This window comes from Vipera berus (assembly GCF_964194415.1).
Source record: "Vipera berus genome assembly, chromosome: 17".
In the NCBI taxonomy this organism is placed as follows: Eukaryota; Metazoa; Chordata; class Lepidosauria; order Squamata; family Viperidae; genus Vipera; species Vipera berus.
In genome coordinates, this window is record NC_138220.1 from 1,405,678 (window position 1) to 1,423,004 (window position 17,327).

General features: G+C 52.1%; 1 protein-coding gene across 1 annotated transcript; it reads left to right on the plus strand.

The window, feature by feature from the left end:
• Positions 1-1,339: 1,339 nt before the first annotated feature.
• Positions 1,340-14,355, plus strand: WNT4 (Wnt family member 4). Its single transcript, XM_081341431.1, has 5 exons — positions 1,340-1,468; positions 9,727-9,962; positions 11,901-12,032; positions 12,640-12,782; positions 12,878-14,355. Exons 1-5 carry the CDS (start codon positions 1,392-1,394, stop codon positions 13,343-13,345), a joined length of 1,056 nt encoding a protein of 351 aa, XP_081197557.1. The 5' UTR covers positions 1,340-1,391; the 3' UTR covers positions 13,346-14,355.
• Positions 14,356-17,327: the final 2,972 nt, after the last annotated feature.

Sequence of the window (17,327 nt, forward strand, 5' to 3'; positions counted from 1 at the left end):
ACACGCAACGCCCGCGCCACACCTCTGCAAAATCGGGGGAAGAACAAATGCGACTTTGCTCTCGGTTCGGCCGGCTGGGCTGTCAATTGTGTTTCATTAACAAACTGCAGTTAGACCAGGGTTCCCAGAATAGCCTGGGAGAGGCTGGGTGGAAGGTTGAGCAGGGGGGGGGGCATGAAAGAGGCAAAGAGAAGACAGAATAACAGTAGTTGGAAGGGACCTTGGAGGTCTTCTAGCCCAACCCCCTGCTCGGGGAAGGAAAAACTATACCATTCCAGACAAATGGCTGTCCAGTGTCTTCTTGAAAACCTCCAGTGATGGAGCACCCACATCTTCTGGAGGGAAGAGATTCCGCTGATTAATTGTGGAGGGGAAGGGAAGGAAGAAGAGCGAGGAGAGGCGAGGAGAGGAGAAGCCTTCTCAGCAACCATCACAAAGGCACACAATGCAGCCAAGCCACAACTCTCCTTTCAGGGCGAGGCAGGGCAGACTTTGGGGATCAGACGCAGCGCAGGCTCTTCTGCCCGCGGATCGAAACCGTCTCGAAAGCCCAGGCAGCCGCGGTGAGGGCAAATCCCGGAGGAGGAGAGAAAGAGCCGGAACAGGCCAAGGCCTGTCTGCGGTTCCTGTCGCGCTCGGCTTTCGGCTCTGCCCGGCTTAGATGGCACCCGCTAATTCCAGAGACTCTGGAACCACGCCTGCCTCTGCCATTACTCACCCTCTTTCAAAGCCACTTTCTTACTCATCGTGGCCCTTCTCTCCTATTGACATTTCGGCAGAATGCATGGATTCCTAACAAGCAGAGTTTCCCAAGCCTGGCCACGGGTAGATTGGGGGGTGCGGGGTGTGTGTGCTTCGACTCCCAGAATCCCCCAGCCAGTTGTGCTGGCCTCCAGAAGTTGTGGGTGCCCCAACGCTGGAGGCTTTCGAGAAGAGACTGGACAGGCATTTGTCTGGCATGGCACAGACTAGACGACCTCCGAGGTCCCTTTCCGGCTCTCTTCTGATGGATCGATTGATGGAAACGGCCCAGGGTCTCCTGCTGGAGCCGGGGGTCGGACTAGAAGACCTCCCAGGTGCCCTCCGGCTCTTCCCGGGACGGAGCCCGGCCGGGCTGGGCGGCGCGTCTGGGCGGCCGGGCGCTCCGCCTCGGGGGTGTCCCCGTCCCGCCCCGAGAGCCGCCCCCTGGGGCCGCGCCCCGCCCGCCCGCCCGCCGCATCCCGGCAGCGCCCGGCCGCGCTGACAGTCCGGCTCCGCTCCTGCCGCCGCCGCTGCTCTTGCTGCTGCTGCTGCTGCTGCTGCCCGGGCCGGCCGGCGGGCGGGCGGGCCGAGCGGGCGGGCGGGCGGCGGCGGCGGCGGCGGCCCCGGAGCCCCCGGGCGGGCGGAGCAGGATGAGCCCGCGCTGCCTCCTGCGCTCCCTGCCGCTGCTCATCCTGGCCGCCTCCTCGGCCAACGCCAGCAACTGGCTGTGAGTCGGGCGGGCGGGCGGGCGGGAGGGCGGGCAGGTGCGCCGGGCCCGGCTCGCCTTCTCACCTGGCGGGCGAAGAGGGCGGGAGGGGCGTCCGGGGAGGCGGGCGGGGGTCGCCGGGGGAGCCGCAGCGGGCGGGGAAGGGCAGCCCCCGGGGCTCCTCCGCCTCCCCACCGCGCTGGGGACTTTGGGGACTTTGGGGGACCCCCGAAGGAGGAAGGGACGACGGGCTGGCAAAAAGGGAGGTTTGCTTATTTGGAGGGTGGGTGGGTGGGGGTCGTTTCTATCTTTTAGCCTGGGAAGCCGCTGGGAGTTACCTTGGGGGAAAGGCGGCCGGACGATCCGTTTTACAAATAAAACAAAAAATAAAAGCGTAAAACCGGCCCTCGGTAGGCCTGGCTAGCAGAATCGTTGAGAAGAAATAATAGAATAGAATAGAATAGAATAGAATAGAATAGAATAGAATAGAATAGAATAGAATAGAATAGAATAGAATAGAATAGAATAGAATAGAATAGAATAGAATAATAGGAGGAATGAAGAATAGAATAGAATAGAATAGAATAGAATAGAATAGAATAGAATAGAATAGAATAGAATAGAATAGAATAGAATAGAAGAATAGAATTAGAATAGAGTAGAAATAGAATAGAATAGAATAGAATAGAATAGAATAGAATAGAATAGAATAGAATAGAATAGAATAGAATAGAATAGAATAGAATAGAATAGAATAGAATAGAATAGAAGATGGAAGGGACCTTGGAGGTCTTCTAGTCCAGCCCCCTGCTCAAGCAGGAGGACCTATATCATTTCAGACAAGTGACTGTCTAGTCTCTTCTTTAAAACCTTCAGGGATGATAGATGAGAGAGAGAGAGAGAGAGAGAGAGAGAGAGAGAGAGAGAGAGAGAGAGAGAGAGAGAGAGAGAGAGAGAGAGAATAATAGAGAGAGAGAGAGAGAGATTAGAGAGATGATAGATAGAGATAATAAATTAGACATAAATGATGGATGGATAGATATGAGAGAGAGATTTTGGTACATGGAAACCTAAGGGAGCACAAAGCCAGGATGAAGCCAGACGGAGGAATGAATGCTAGTTCCCAGGTTACTGCCACAATTTGAATGTTGACCCAACTTATCTTCGCGGTTCCCCGTTTAAAGGCTTGTAATCCAACTTCTCTGGGTAAACCTTTCATTCTTGGGCAAACAATAAACCCACTTTTAGCCAGTTATCATCCCTTACACGATTGCCGCCGCGGTTGGACGATAAGACTTGAAATGACCAGCCTCCACTTTAAAGCCAACCGAAGGGACGATTTTGTCAAAATGTGCGGGTTCATGCCTTTTTTTTATTCCTCCCCCCCTTTCTCTCACGGCTGACCAAGAACTGGAGAACAGGATGCTAAGGCTGGTTTTGCAGGCCCTGAGGCCGGTAACCGAGGGCTCGGATTGAAAAAGCTCGGGGGTTCGCCTGCTCTGTGTCCCCGTTTTGTGGATGTTATTATGCAGAATAATTCTGCAACCTGCCCAGCTTCCCACCCTCCCCTTCGTTTCAAGAGGGTGAGAGGAAACAAAGTAGTTAGATCAGACTTACCTGCCTCTTCCCTTGCTTTAAATGGATGCTTTTGATGGTCGAACTCTGCTTCTTTGGTCTCTCGCGAGGCTGAAATAAGATACACGAGTAAGGCAATTATTGCTTTAAACGGGGATGGAAAACTAGAATTTATAGGAAGACCTCTTCGGACAGGGATTGATGAGATTGCTGCTGGTTACTCTCCCTCTACAGTGGGTCCGTTTAGATTTCTCTTGATTACCTACCTACTCATCCTTCTAAACATACGGTTTTCTTTCTAATGCAAGTAGTTGGGAAAGTAGCTTTAAATTTTCTGTCTTGGTCTTTTTCTGGTATGCCTATGAGAACCCCGGTTTCTTTGTGCGTGTGGAGCTGTCACCCCTCACAATCTTGCTTGCCTCCAGAAAACTGGAGGTTTTCAGGAAGAGACTGGACAGCCATTTGTCTGAAAATGGTATAGACTAGACGACCTCCAGGGTCCCTTCCAGCGCTATTATCCTGTTATTATTATTATTTATTTAACTCAGTGTTTCTCAGCCGTGACAGCTTTAAGATGTGAGGACATCAGCTCCCAGAATTCCCCAGCCAGCAGGAAGAAAGCGACTTACGGCCGGTCTTGCACTTACGACGGTCGCAGCACCCCTGCGGTCACATGCCCCAAACTCAGGGGCTTGGCAAATAATTCATATTTATGACGGTCACATGATCCCATTTGGCCACCTTCTGGCAAGCCGAGTCAAGGGGGGGGGAGAGCCAGAAATCGCTTAACAAGCGTCTTACTAGCTTAACGTCTGCAGTGATTCGCTTAAGGAAGGTCGTTTAGCAACATAAAACTTTGGGTCCCGCTGTGGTCCTAAGTCAAAGACTATTTGCCTTTCAACCCTGAAAGCCGGTTCATATATTGCAGAGCTAGCTATAAAAATCTCAGTGGCTCCGCAGCTTCAGGCTGCGAGTGGGCATCGGCCATCGGCCGCAGGGGCTCAAGCGGTCTCCCTCCCCCTCTCCCTCTCTCCCACCCCTTCCCCAGCCTTTCTTTCATCCGCTTTTGGCACCGGCCAAATTTGCAGCCCGCCTTGATTTTTCTTCCTCCAGTTCAACAACAAGTGCGATTAACAGTATCATAAAGACGAAGGCAAATATTTGCGGCTTAAATTGAGACCCGGATGCGGAGCTGGGACTGGTTCAAGGGAAACTGGGGCCCGGCCTCGCTGGCCCGGCTGGCTCTCGGTCCGAGGACAACCCCAGTTTGAGGTGCCCCAAAGTGTGGGTGCGCGGGGCAGCCTTGAGGCGTCCTTCTCTGCAGGAGTGGAGGAAAAAAAATCCTTATTTATCCGGCCACGTCGAATGTTCGGCCTGTTCTTCTCCGCCAATCTGGGTTTTGCAGGGATACAGCTTGCATTAAGGGTAGAGCCTGAGCAGGGGGCTGGACTAGAAGATCTCCAAGGTCCCTTCCAGCTCTATTCTATTCTAGAGGGGTGCCAGGAAGGGAAAGGCCGGGCGATTAAGGAAACAAGGTTAAAACCTATGAAGGACGGTTGCAGGAATTGGGTATGTCTGGTTTAAGGAAAAGAAGGGCTAGTGGGGACAGCCGTCTTCCAATATTTGAGGGGCTGCCCCAAAGAAGAGGAGGGGGTCCAGCTATTCTCCAAAGCCCCTGAAGGCAGGACAAAAAGCAACGGATGGAAACTAATCAAGGAGAGGAGCAACCTGGAAGTAAGGAGAAACTTCCTGACAGTTGGAACAATTAACCAGTGGAGCAACTTGCCACCAGAAATTGTGGCCGCTCCGTCACTGGAGGTTTATAACAAGAGAGTGGACAACCATTTGTCTGAAATGGTCTAGGGCAGGGGTAGGCAACCTCGGCTCTTTTATGACTCGTGGACTTCAACTCCCAGAATTCCTGAGCCAGCTTGGCTGGCTCAGGAATTCTGGGAGTTGAAGTCCACGAGTCGTAAAAGAGCCGAGGTTGCCTACCCCTGGTCTAGGGTCTCCTGCTTGAGCCCTGGGGGTTGGACTAGATGACCTCCGAGGTCCCTTCCAACTTGGTTATTCTGCTACAACGTGGAGTTTTAACACATTTCTGGATTTTGGAATGAAAAAAACTGGGAAAGGGGGGGGCGCTAATGAGAGAAAGAGGGGGAGGGCAAGTGGGGTGCAAACGGAGTGGCCTTTCGCGTTGTTGAGCGGTTTGGGAAAGCAGGTGCTGTCATTTTGCAAAATGAGGAAGGGGAGAATTTTTCCCCCCACGCTTCAGACCCCCAAGTCTTAATTCTGAGAGTTGAAGTCCGCAAGTCTTAAAAGTGACCAAGTTCGGAGACCACCCCCCCCGCCTTAGAGAAAAAGCGACGATGAATAAAATGCAAGTGGGGTTTCGCCACCCCCCATTCTTGTTGCATATTGTGCAAATCCAGCTGCTTTGGCTGAAAGACAATCCTTCTGCTGCGATTATGGGGTTTGAACCGGGCTGAACCGTATTTCTTCCAACTTTGGGTGGTTTTTGAGGTCTCAGGCCCGGTCTTGTCATCCTTCCTGTTTGCCCTCAAGATGCCAGGGGTTCATCTTGGACCGCGACGGCGACCCAGAAGTTGGACAAATGAGACTTTCAGCGGTGGGGGCCGTTTTCTTAAGATTGCCCGTGCGGGATAGTTGCATTTTCCCAGCTTCCCATTTAGCTTCTTTTGACCTTGAGATGAGGAACTGGGGTGGGGGGGGTGGAGAGACGGAGGAGGAAAATGCGATGATTTTTCAAGAGATATTAAATACTTGGAGCAGTTCCACACTGGGATGTGTCTTGTCCTGTAGAATTTTTCTTCCTTTTTGGAAAGGGGGAGAAATCTTCTTGGGCTTTGCTGATTTTAATTTTTTTTGGTGTGTGTGTGTGTGTGTGTCACTACCTAACGTGCATCTGAAGAGGGGGGGGGGATAAAGGGGGTCTGTGGCAAGCGTGTATGTGTGTGTCGTCTCGGGCCTGTGTGTACCCGGGTGTGGGAGCCATCCCAGCCATTTCTTACCCTGGCGAGGAACTTATTCTTTTTTCCTTTAGGCAGTTGATGGGAGACGGACATATTTTCACAGAAACCCTGCCCGGATTAGCGGTTAAGCTCTCCCAGCGCGTTTCGCAATAAAACAAGAGAGTGTTTAGTTCGTATACATAAATATTATACGAAAATATTATCTTTTCAAGAAAAGATAGGACCGCCATTTGTCTGGGATGGTGTAAGGACTCCTCCCTTAGGCAGGGGGCTAGACTAGAAGACCTCCAAGGTCCCTTCCCGCTCTATCACCCTAAAAGAGTTTCTAGAGAGAAGACGTTGCTGGAAATCGCCTCGCCATCCTTCCTGTGCAAAGTGCGAATAACGGTCCTGAGTCACATTTTTTTTCAGCGCCGTCGTTAACTTTGAACAGGTCGCTAACCGAACTGTGTTAAGCCGAGGACTGGCCGTAGCGCACGGGCGCCCAGGCTGGGATCGCTTTTTGTAAGGAGTAATCCAAGCGTGTCGAAGTGGCTCTCCGGAAACACCGCCATACGAGGACTATCTTGGGATAACGTGTAAATGTCCGTGTCAACCTTTCAAGGGCTGTGAAGAGGGCCCCAAGCACTCTCTCCGGTCAGTCGAAACGTCAGGGCTGTGAGCCACACATTGTGCGATGTAGCCGAAAGGTTAAAGATGGCTCCTGGAGGCAAAGACCCCGGCTGGTGGGGCCGGTGTTGGAGCAGGGCCCGGCATTCGAACGATGTGGCCCCTGGGATCTGCGGCAAAGCCTCGTCCTGACCACCCTCCCAAGGCTGTGCTTGTGGTGGGTCAGTGGGCTTCCTCAAACTCCTGGGAGGAAAGGCAGGATATTGGTGGGTGGGAGGAAGAGAGAGAAGAGCAAGGAGAAGCGCTTACGAAAGAGAAAGAGACGGCGAGACTTTAGAGCAGGGGTCTTCAACCTTGGCCCTTGGATGGCTGGTGGACTTCAACTCCCAGAATTCCTCAGCCAGGAAAAGGACTAGGGGTAGCATGATAGCGGGGTTCCAGTGTTTGAGGGGCTGCCACAAAGGGGGCGGTGGGGGGGGGAAAGGGCCCAGCTATCATCCAAAGCACCAGAAGGCAGGAGAAGAAGCAATGGATGGAAATTAAATCAAGGAGAGAAGCAACCTAGAACTAAGGAGAAATTTCCTGACAGTGAGGACAATTAACCAGTGGAACAACCCGCCTCCAGAAGCGGTGAATGCTCCAACACTGGGAGTTTTTAAGAAGAGACTGGACCGCCATTTGTCTGAAATGGTACAGGGTTTCCTGCCTGAGCAGGGGGTTGGACTAGATGACCTCCAAGGTCCCTTCCAACCTTATGATTCTATGTTCTGTGCGTGTGGTGGGCATCGGCCCCTGCAACAAAGAGCATCTTGTGCCCCCTTTGGCCAGGCATATGTCCACCAAGCGGCCTTTTCCTACACCCTGGAAACCACCCCCCCCCTCTCCCCGGCTGATCCTGCCCTGCGTTGATTTGTGTTCCTTTTTTTGTCGGTGTGTAGAAAAACGAAGGAGGATCTGTCAAAAATGTTGAAAAAGGGCTCGGAGGCTCGCAAGACGTGTTGGGACTGGCATCCTTTGCAAATTGCCTTGCGTGAATCGAAGCCAGAGGTGCAGATCCTTGGGTGTGCTCCCAGCTCAACCCCGAAAGAAAGAAATCGCTGGGTGGTGTGTGTGTGTGTAAAACCTAGTTCTCCTTCCCACCTCTTATCTTCCTGCTGCTGCCTGCATGAAGACACGTCTTTATTGAATTGGCAGCTTGTTAGGAAACTTTCCTACTAGGCGACACCAGTACATAAAAGGCAGGATATGCGCAAAGGTGCAGAATCGCTAGAAAAGAACTTTTGTGGCTGGGGGTTAAACTGGGAGGTCATGCCAATCAAAGAATGACAGCGTGGGAAGGAAGGGACCTTGGAGGTCTTCTAGTCCAACCCCCTGCTCAGGCAGCAGACCCTAGACCATCTCAATCAATCAATGAGGCCTTAAAAACCTCCAGTGAGCCCCCTTTTCACGAAGCTTTGCTGAGCCACAAGACATGACATCTGGCAGACTGTTTTTTCCTTCGTTTCCCCCCCCCCCACTCTTGAGCCTGGAGGACAGCAGCCTTTATCGCTGAAACAACAGGCGTTAATCTTCATTTTCATCCTCCCCGTAGCAGTAATAAGCATTTGTTTGGGAAAGCTCTTATCTGGAGCATCTGTTTGGAAGGATTTGAAAGAGGAGTTCTGGAGACGCCTCTGCCTCTGCTTTGATGCTGCCATCGGCTGGAAAAACTCTGGGAACTCTCCCGGGGGACGTGGAGGGGGGGGACAAGTGTGTGGGGGGAAGAATATGGTTTGACCGGCTTGCGCTGCCAAAATGGCAACCTCCTATGCTCCTGTCCTGGCCATCTGGTTATGCCTTGCAAAGGGTGCGTGACAACGGGTAGGATCAGGCATATATTACGTGTTGTATATAGTGTTTTAATTGCCCTGTACACCGCCCCCCCCCCCGAGTCCTTCGGGAGAGGGGCGGTATATAAATCCAAATAATAAATAATAATAAATAAATAAATAGAAGAGGGAGGGGGGTTGGAGAGCAGCCTATCTCAGGACTGCTTAGGAATCCTAATTAGGAACGGTGTAGGTTCCCCTGCTTGGACAGGGGGTTGGACTAGATGGCCTCTCGGGGCCCTTCCGACTTCTCAAAGTCCCTTCCGGCCCGACGATGCCATGACTCCTTTGAGTTCAGCGAGGATGTGCTGGTCCCCAGCAGCTTTTCAGCCGCTGCAGCTGCAGCCTGCAGGGTTTGCTGACCTCGTGCAGCGCGGAGCAGCCAGGAAAAAAAAAAAAGGCCCAGCCTGGCCTTCGGGAGGGGGAAGCGGTTTGGAGGGAGCCTCCGCTGGATCACAGCGCTGCCCAGGCCGAGGGAGGTTCCTGGCAGCCCCTGTCCTCGTTCTGCTGATCTTGGCCGGACGGCCCTGGGACACAGTGAGTCTCCTCAGGCCTGACAGGGCCGGCCCTGTCCACTTCCGTTTTGGGGGGAGACAAAGGACAGCTGTTGAGCTGGAGAAGCCACAGGATGCAGGACAGGTTTGGGGAAGGGGCACAGCCTGGGGGGGTTGGACTGGAAGACCCCCAAGGTCCTTTCCAACTCTGTTATTCTATAACCTATAATCCCAGATCAATCAATCAATCAATCAGTCAGCACCCTAAAACAGGCAAAAACCTGGCTTAGGTGGGAACAAGCAGGCTGGGAATCTCCAGCTCACAGCCAGGAAGCTTGAGAAGAGTCTCCGGCCGTTGCAAAAATTGGGGGTGTCTAATTGAATGAAAAGAAGGACTGGGGGGTGACAGGACAGCAGCCTTCCAGTATTTGAGGGGCTTCCCCAAAGAAGTGGGGGTCACCTTGTTCTCCAAAGCACCCGAAGGCAGGACAAGAAACAACGGATGGGAACTAATCAAGGAGAGAAGCAACCTAGAACTAAGGAGAAACTGTCTAACGCTGAGGACAATTATATACATATACATATGTACGTATACATATACAAAATGAAAATAGGAAATTAGGGGAAGAAGAAAGAAAGAAAGAAAGGAAGGGGGGAGAGGAAAAATACGAGCTACGAGGGAAGAAAAAGAAAAAAAAAGTTGGACGAGTTTAATCCCCGACGTGTCCCCCCCCCGGCAGGTACTTGGCCAAGCTCTCTTCGGTGGGCAGCATCTCCGAGGAGGAGACGTGTGAGAAGCTGAAGGGGCTGATCCAGCGCCAAGTCCAGATGTGCAAGAGGAACTTGGAGGTCATGGACTCGGTGCGCCGGGGGGCGCAGCTGGCCATTGAGGAGTGCCAGTTCCAGTTCCGTAACCGCCGATGGAACTGCTCCACCTTGGAGAGCCTGCCGGTCTTTGGCAAGGTGGTCACGCAAGGTACGGCGGTCCCGCAGGGGGCCGGTGGGGAGAGGGCAAGGCGGCAGAGGAGGAGGGTGTGGGGAATTCTGGGAGCTGAAGTCCGTGCATTTTCAAGTCACCATGGTTGAGAAACACTGCATTTAAACGGCTCTCAATTCTCCTTCTCCATCTTCTTTCCAACCTTCCATCTCTCCATCTCTCCTTCCCCTTCCTCTCCTCCTCCACCCTCTTCTCCGTCTTCCCACCTTCCTTCTCCTCCTCCTCTGCACAGCTTTCCTTTAACAAGTCGGCCTTCCTAGTCGGTCACCAAAGCCTGCAATGAAATGTAGCGGCGAGGAACAAGAGCTTTCAGCCCAGAGCTGCCAAACCTGGTGGAGACATAGATTGCTTTCCCCCCCCCTTGCTTTTAGGGCTCTGACGATCAAATGTTGTTGGGTTTTTTTGCACCTTACTGACAGGTTTCCAGGGAATCTGCAGCAGAGGTGGGCGGGGGGGGGGGAGAAAAAAAAAAGCCAAAGCCAGAAAAAGGGGCGAGATTGGGTGGAAACGCTTCTCCTAAGCGCTTGCTTCTTCTTCTCCTCCATCTGTTAATCGCTGGATTTGCATCTGGCCTCCCTTTGAGGCAGCGAGCCTCCTCCTTTTTAAAAGCCCCCTTGCCTTCTAATTTAACTTTCCCTTGCTTGTCTTCAGGGAGGGGAAAGGCGGGGGGGGGCTGCTCTGTGCCCTGGACATACCAAAAATACCAAGGAATGAAGCTCGCTCTCTTCCCAGCGGCCGCAGAGCGAGACCAGCTAGCTTCAGCCTGTCATTAACCACAATTAATTCAAAGGTCGTGCAGTTGCTTCTCCAGATGGAGGTGTCCCGTTTCCCCCACACACGCACTCTCTTCCCGGAGCCAAAGCTGCCCAGATTGGCCAGGTTTGGGCTTTGAAAGCCTCTCGCCCGAAAGAGGGCATTTCTGCCCATTCCTTTGCTCCGTTTGGGGAGGAGAGTGGCCGAGGGAGGGAGGGCAGCGAAAGGGTCGAGACAGAAGCCTCTGTCCTGCCTCTAACCACCATCGGCAGGAACTGGATGTCGCAAGGTTTAATGGAGAACCGCTAAACCAATATTCCCTCTGGCTTGCAGAGGCCTGCCCCACCCCACCCGCCGGCATCGGGAGGGGAGGGGGGCACAGACCGCCATTTCTTCTAGAGCTTCTCCAGAGGAATGGGGGGGGGGAAACAGGGCGATCTCCTTTACAGGGCCGGGAAAGTTCGGCGAGAGACCAAGCGAGGACACACGCAGAATATCTTTAATTTATATGCTCAAGCAGGAGAACCTTTACCATCTCAGACAAGCGACTGTCCAGTCTCTTCTTAAAAACCTCCAGTGATGGAGCGCCCACGACTTCTGGTGGCAAGCTGTTCCACTGGTTAATCGTTCCCACTGTTGGGAAGTTTCTCCTTAATCCCAGGCTGCTTCTCTCTTTGATCAGTTTCCATCCGTTGCTTCTCCTCCTGCCTTCTGGTGCTTTGGGAGAATAAGTTGACCCCCCCACACACACTCTTCTCTGTGACAGGCCCTCAAATAACAAACCCGGTTGCCTTGTGTTCGTCTTCTTCTCCTCTTCTAGCGGCATCCGCTATGTCATCAGCTTGGGAGGACCCCGGCCACGAGTTGATCTAAGAGGCATGTTTCTGTTTGACTAAGCCTGCTCCCAAACGGCTCCCATTCCTGCTGCTACTGACCACATCTAGGGGTCTTTTTTTGGACCAAGAGTTTTAAACACACACACACATCAAACTAACAGTCAAAAGTTAAAAAAAAAGCCTTGAAAAGGTGTAAAGAAAAAGAAAGGGGAAAAAGAAAACATATGCAGGTAATCCTCGTCGTACCAGCAATTCAGTGACCTTCACGACGGCTATAAGCAAGATGTGATCGCCGGGGTCTTTTTTTGTTTCGTTTCTGTTCTGCCAGGGACACGAGAAGCGGCCTTCGTCTACGCCATCTCCTCCGCTGGCGTCGCCTTTGCCGTGACCAGGGCCTGCAGCAGTGGAGAGCTGGAGAAGTGTGGCTGTGATCACACGGTGCACGGCGTCAGCCCTCAGGGTAAGGCTCTTCTCCTCCCCGTGGAGAAACGGGCCCGGCGCAGGGCTTCGGTGGCGTTGGCATCCTGTCTTACAAAACCGTGGGAGCCGTTTCGTTTAGCCGCAGGAAACGCCGCCACACACTCCCTTGAAAGCCACTAACACTTTTTTTTCTTGTGCTATCACACAGTTGTTTTATCAATTTGGTTTTTTTTTAATCCTTTTTATTATTTTGTGCGAGGAGGAGGAGGAGGAGGAGGAGGACTGTGAGGTCCTGGGTGCTCTCTGGACGTGGTGCTTTTCTTGCAGACGTTTCATTTCACCCAACTAGGGAACATCATCAGCAGAAGAATGGAGTGGGGTTTGCATTTCTGGTATTGAAGATGTTCCCAAGTTGGATCATGAAACATATCAAGAGTGCATTGAGGACCCTACACTCCTCCTCCTCCTCCTCCTCTTCTCCACACACCCTACTCTCTTCTAGCACTGACGATATTACCTAGCTGGGTCCTGAAACGTCTGCAAGGAAACCACACTCAGGGAGCATCAGGGACCCTGCACAGTTCAACGCTGAGCTACAAATATTCTCGTCTCTTGGCATCAAGTTCTTCCTCTGTTTCTGCCTCTAGGTTTCCAGTGGTCCGGCTGCTCCGACAACATCGCTTACGGCGTTGCTTTCTCCCAGTCGTTTGTGGACGTGCGGGAGAGAAGCAAAGGGGCGTCTTCCAGCCGAGCCCTCATGAACCTCCATAACAACGAAGCCGGGCGAAAGGTAACAGCACCACGGGCCTGCCTACCCCTCCAGCAACTACTCCCAAGGTAAGCCTCGGCCTCCTCGTTGCAGCTACCTCAACTTCTTTTTCCCAGGCCATCCTGAACCACATGAGGGTGGAGTGCAAGTGTCACGGCGTGTCCGGCTCGTGCGAGGTCAAGACCTGCTGGAAAGCCATGCCTCCCTTCCGCAAAGTGGGCCACGTGCTGAAGGAGAAGTTTGACGGGGCCACCGAGGTGGAGCAGCGGAAGATCGGCTCGGCCAAGGTGCTAGTCCCCAAGAACTCCCAGTTCAAGCCGCACACGGACGAGGACCTGGTGTATCTGGATGCCAGCCCCGATTTCTGCGACCACGACCTCAAGAACGGCGTGCTGGGCACCCAGGGGAGGTCTTGCAACAAGACCTCCAAGGCCATTGACGGCTGTGAGCTCATGTGCTGCGGCCGGGGATTCCACACGGACGAAGTTCAAGTGGTAGAGCGCTGCAGCTGCAAGTTCCATTGGTGCTGCTTTGTCAAGTGTAAACAGTGCCACCGGCTGGTGGAAATGCACACGTGTCGGTGACCGGGAGAGGAAAGCCAGCCAGCCAGCCATGGATACTTATGGGACGCGGTCTTCAGCTCCCTGACCGACAAGGGTCGCGAAGGAGGGAACAGAGAGCCTTTTTTTTAAAAAAAAAAAAAGAAAGAAAGAAAGAGAAAAAGAAGAAAAATATTTAAAGTTTCCAATCGTGATTGTAATTTGGGGTTGGGAGAGGGCATGGTTACCGTACACAAGTGGCCGTCGACCCACAACTGCCGCTGAGTTTTGCCCCCTTTTGCGAGACCTTGGCTGCCCCGGATTGTTAAGTGAATCGCTGAGGTTGTTAAGCTAATGAGACAGTTGTTAAGTGGATCGGGCTTCCCCACTGACTTTGCTGGTCCCAAGGTGGAAACTTTCTCCCTTCGTTCTCTCCTTGATTCCATCTTTTACTTCTTGTCCTGCCTTCAGGTGCTTTGGAGGTGTCCTTCCTTCTTTTTCTCTTGTTGTTTCCTTCCTTCCTTCCTTCCTTCCTTCCTTCCTTCCTTCCTTCGTCTTTCATTTCCTTCCTTTTTCTCTTGCTTTTCCTTCATTCCTTCCTGGTATCCATCCATCCCTCTCTCTTTCTTCTGCCTTATAAAACCCTAGGGCTGGAAGATGATCTTGGAGGTCATCTAGTCTAACCCCCTGCTCCGGCAAGAAACCCCATACCATTTCAGTCAAATGGTGGTCCAATCTCTTCTTAAAATCTTCCACTGTTGGAGCACCCACAACTTCTGGAGGCAGGTTGTTCCACCGGTTAATGGTCCTCACTGTCAGGAAATTCCTCCTTAATTCCAGGTCGCTTCTCTCCTTGCTTAGTTTCCCTCCGTTGCTTCTCGTCCTGCCTTCAGGTGCCTTGGAGGATAGGGGGACCCCCCCCCTTTCGGGGGGCAGAGCCCTCAGCTATTGGAAGACGGCTATCATGTCACCCCGATCCTCCTCTTTGTTAAGACTAGACATACCCAATTCCTGCAACCGTTGTTCTTCACGTCGGAAGAGACCCGACTGTCCGAATTGCTGGCTCCTTTTTTGCAATGCCTCTCTCCTCCTGGAAGGGCCCCACCTTTCCCTCAAAGAGGGAGGGGGCAGGCGGGCAGGCAGGCAGGCAGGGGGACCAGCATCCAAGGCTGCCTATTTCTGCCACAGCTGCGATGGGACGGGGGAGTCATGGGCTCACCGGAAGATGCGCCAGATGAGGTCCAGCTGTAGGTTTTTTGGGGGGCTGCTGAACAACACAATGGCAACTTCTCCTGGACGGCGAGTGCTGACCTGCGTGCCCAGAAGGGGCCAATATCTATTCTTTGTCCCCCCCAAAAAAGGGGGGGGGCAGACCAAAATTTGTGCGAAGATTCATTGCTTGCTACACATTACACACACAAATAGAGATGGGAAAGCCTGGGGGGAAAAAAACCTGGGGAAAATTGGGGGTGAGGGGGGGAGAGAAAAAGGATTTTTAAAAAAAAAAAATTTTTCCCAAAGCCGTTTGGAAAAAAATGGGGAAAACCCGTTTTTCCCAATTTTTCTGGGTTTCCCCCCCCCCCCAGGCTTTCCCACATCTACATACAAAAGGCCACATTTTTTACCCCTTTCCTACAGGCCATAGCCACACACAACGGGTCAAAGAGGCGCCAATTTGGGACGCTCAAGGCTGGGGTGGGGAGGGGGTGCTGCCCCATCAGGCTTGCAGGGCGGGGGGGGGAGGGGATACCAGCTTCTCTTTTTCGTCCCCCATCCTGAACGGGACCACTTTCTGCACACGGGGCTGGATAACCCCCAAGGGGGATCTGCTGTGCTGCGGCTGGGCGAGTTTTGGAGTTGAAGTCCACACATTTTAATGTGGCCCAGCTTGATACATGCTCGTCATTAGAAAGCGGGTAGAAAAGTAAAAAATAAAATAAAAAACCTGGGATTCTCTACAGCTACTCCCCCACTTGTGATCAGTCCAAAATGTCTGTGGTTAAGCAGAGACACGCATTTAGACACGCGTTGCCTCATTTTACGACCTTGCTTCCCCCAGCTGTTAAGTGAATCAAAATTTATGTTGCTAATGGAAACATTTGTCAATCTGAATTTGGCCCCATTTTGTGACTTTTCTTGCCACCTTTAAGTGAAACCCTGCAGTTGTTAAATTAGTCACAGAGTTGCTAAGTGAGTTTGGCTTCTCTGTTCACTTTGCTTCTTTGGGGGGGGGGGAAAGGGGGTGTGTGTTTCACGTAACTCCTGAGACATTGCGACCGTCGTAAAGGTAAGCCTGAGCATTTTGCTCAGCGAAAGAGTGGCTAAGTGAGCTTTCTCAAGGAGCTGGGGATTTTCCTTGAGGAAAAAGGCAACCGTGGGCAGTTCTGGCTGCCGGATTTTCCAAGTTAAATCCAGACTTCAGCAGCTGGACAGTACCCGCGCCGACTGGTTTGGGAAGCAACTTCACAATTTTTACACCTGCCAAGTGTAAATATTCCCCAGCCAGCTGGTGTGTGTGTGTGTGTGTGCACGCGCAGGAACGATTAATCAATGGAAGAGCTTGCCTGCTGGAGTTGTGGGTGCTCCATCACTGGAGGTCTTCAAAAATAAGACTGGGCAATCTTGTATCTGGGATAGTGTAGAGAATAAGAGCCAGGAGGGACCTTGGAGGTCTTCTAGCCCAACCTCCTACTCAAGCAGGAGGCCCTAGACCAATCAATCAATCAATCAATCAGACAGAATACTTGAAGGTCCTCCAGTCCAACCCTCTGCTCAATCAGGAGACCCTAGACCATTCCAGAGAAAACGTGGACCAATCTCTTCTTGAAAACCTCCAGCGATGGAGCACCCGTTAACATCTGGAGGCAACTTCTGTTCCACTGTTTTAATTGTCCTCACTGTCAGGAAATTTCTCCTTAATTCCAGGTTGCTTCTCGTCTTAAGTTTCCATCCCTTGTTTTTTGTCCCGCCTTCTGGAGCTTTGGAGAACAGGGGGACCCCCCTCCTCTTCTTTGGGGCAGCCCTTCAAATATTGCTATCATGCCACCCCTAGTCCTTCTTTTCTCTAGAGTAGACGTACCTCCCTCCCTCAACCGTACATCCTACAATTTGGCCTCCAGACTCTTCTAGAAACGAAATTCGCTTTTAGCGCCAGGGGTCAGTCTCCCCCTGGGTCTCTTTGCTGTTGCCGAAACATCCAACGCTCAGTGGAGAAATTTTCCCAACGTTCACAGCAAAGCTAGTGCACCACACAATCCTGCCCTATGCTCATCATGGCTGTTGTGGAAAAAGCTACGGCTTCGGGTGGCTTTTTTGTGTGTGTCTCTGTGTGTGCTTCCGGCTGTCGTCATGCCGAGTTCCTCCTTTGGCAGCGGAGGAAGAAAGCAAGCCAGACTTGACCACTTCCCTTGTGTGTTTCCTTTGCAACGGGGCTCACACAACTCCACCTCCCTTCGGAGGAGGGTGGGTTGGTGTGAGATTTCAGAGGCTGCTCTTGCAAGCCGTGTGGTCGTTCGGCTCTTTATTTTTGAGCCGTTTTTCTCCAGCGTGTTTTTAAAAATAATAATAAAAAATACTATGCAACTGGCTGCAGTAGAGAGAAAAGAGAGCGAAAGAAAGGAAGGGAAAGAGAGAGAGAAAGGGAGAGAAAGAGGAAAGGGAGGAGAAAGGGAGAGGAGAAAACGAGAAAGAAAGAAAGAAAGAAAGAAAGAAAGAAAGAAAGAAAGAAAGAAAGAAAGAAAGAAAGAGGGAGGGACAGGCTGCAAACTTTCTAAAACTCCCAGGGATCTAATGCCAAGGCAGAGCAAAAGCAGGACTTTTTGACAAGTGTCTAATTGGTTAACCTGTGGAATTCATTGCCTCAGGATGTGTGGAGGGCAACCAGATCAGCAGGCTTTAAATGGGGACGATAAATCCACAGCTATTTTTGGATGCTGGCGAGAACTGCGACAGGCAACAATAGGAGGGCAGAGCTCGTTCTTCTCTCTCCCCTCCCGAAGAGGCAATTGGGCAAGTCACCATGAAAACA

What these genes read in the sequence shown, in the direction of transcription:
- WNT4 (XM_081341431.1), top strand. Translation starts at nt 1,392, where the DNA reads ATGAGCCCGCGCTGCCTCCTGCGCTCCCTGCCGCTGCTCATCCTGGCC. An exon ending in GCACGGCGTCAGCCCTCAGG is followed by an intron (nt 12,033 to 12,639) that starts GTAAGGCTCTTC and finishes TTCTGCCTCTAG; the next exon opens with GTTTCCAGTGGTCCGGCTGC. An exon ending in ACAACGAAGCCGGGCGAAAG is followed by an intron (nt 12,783 to 12,877) that starts GTAACAGCACCA and finishes TCTTTTTCCCAG; the next exon opens with GCCATCCTGAACCACATGAG.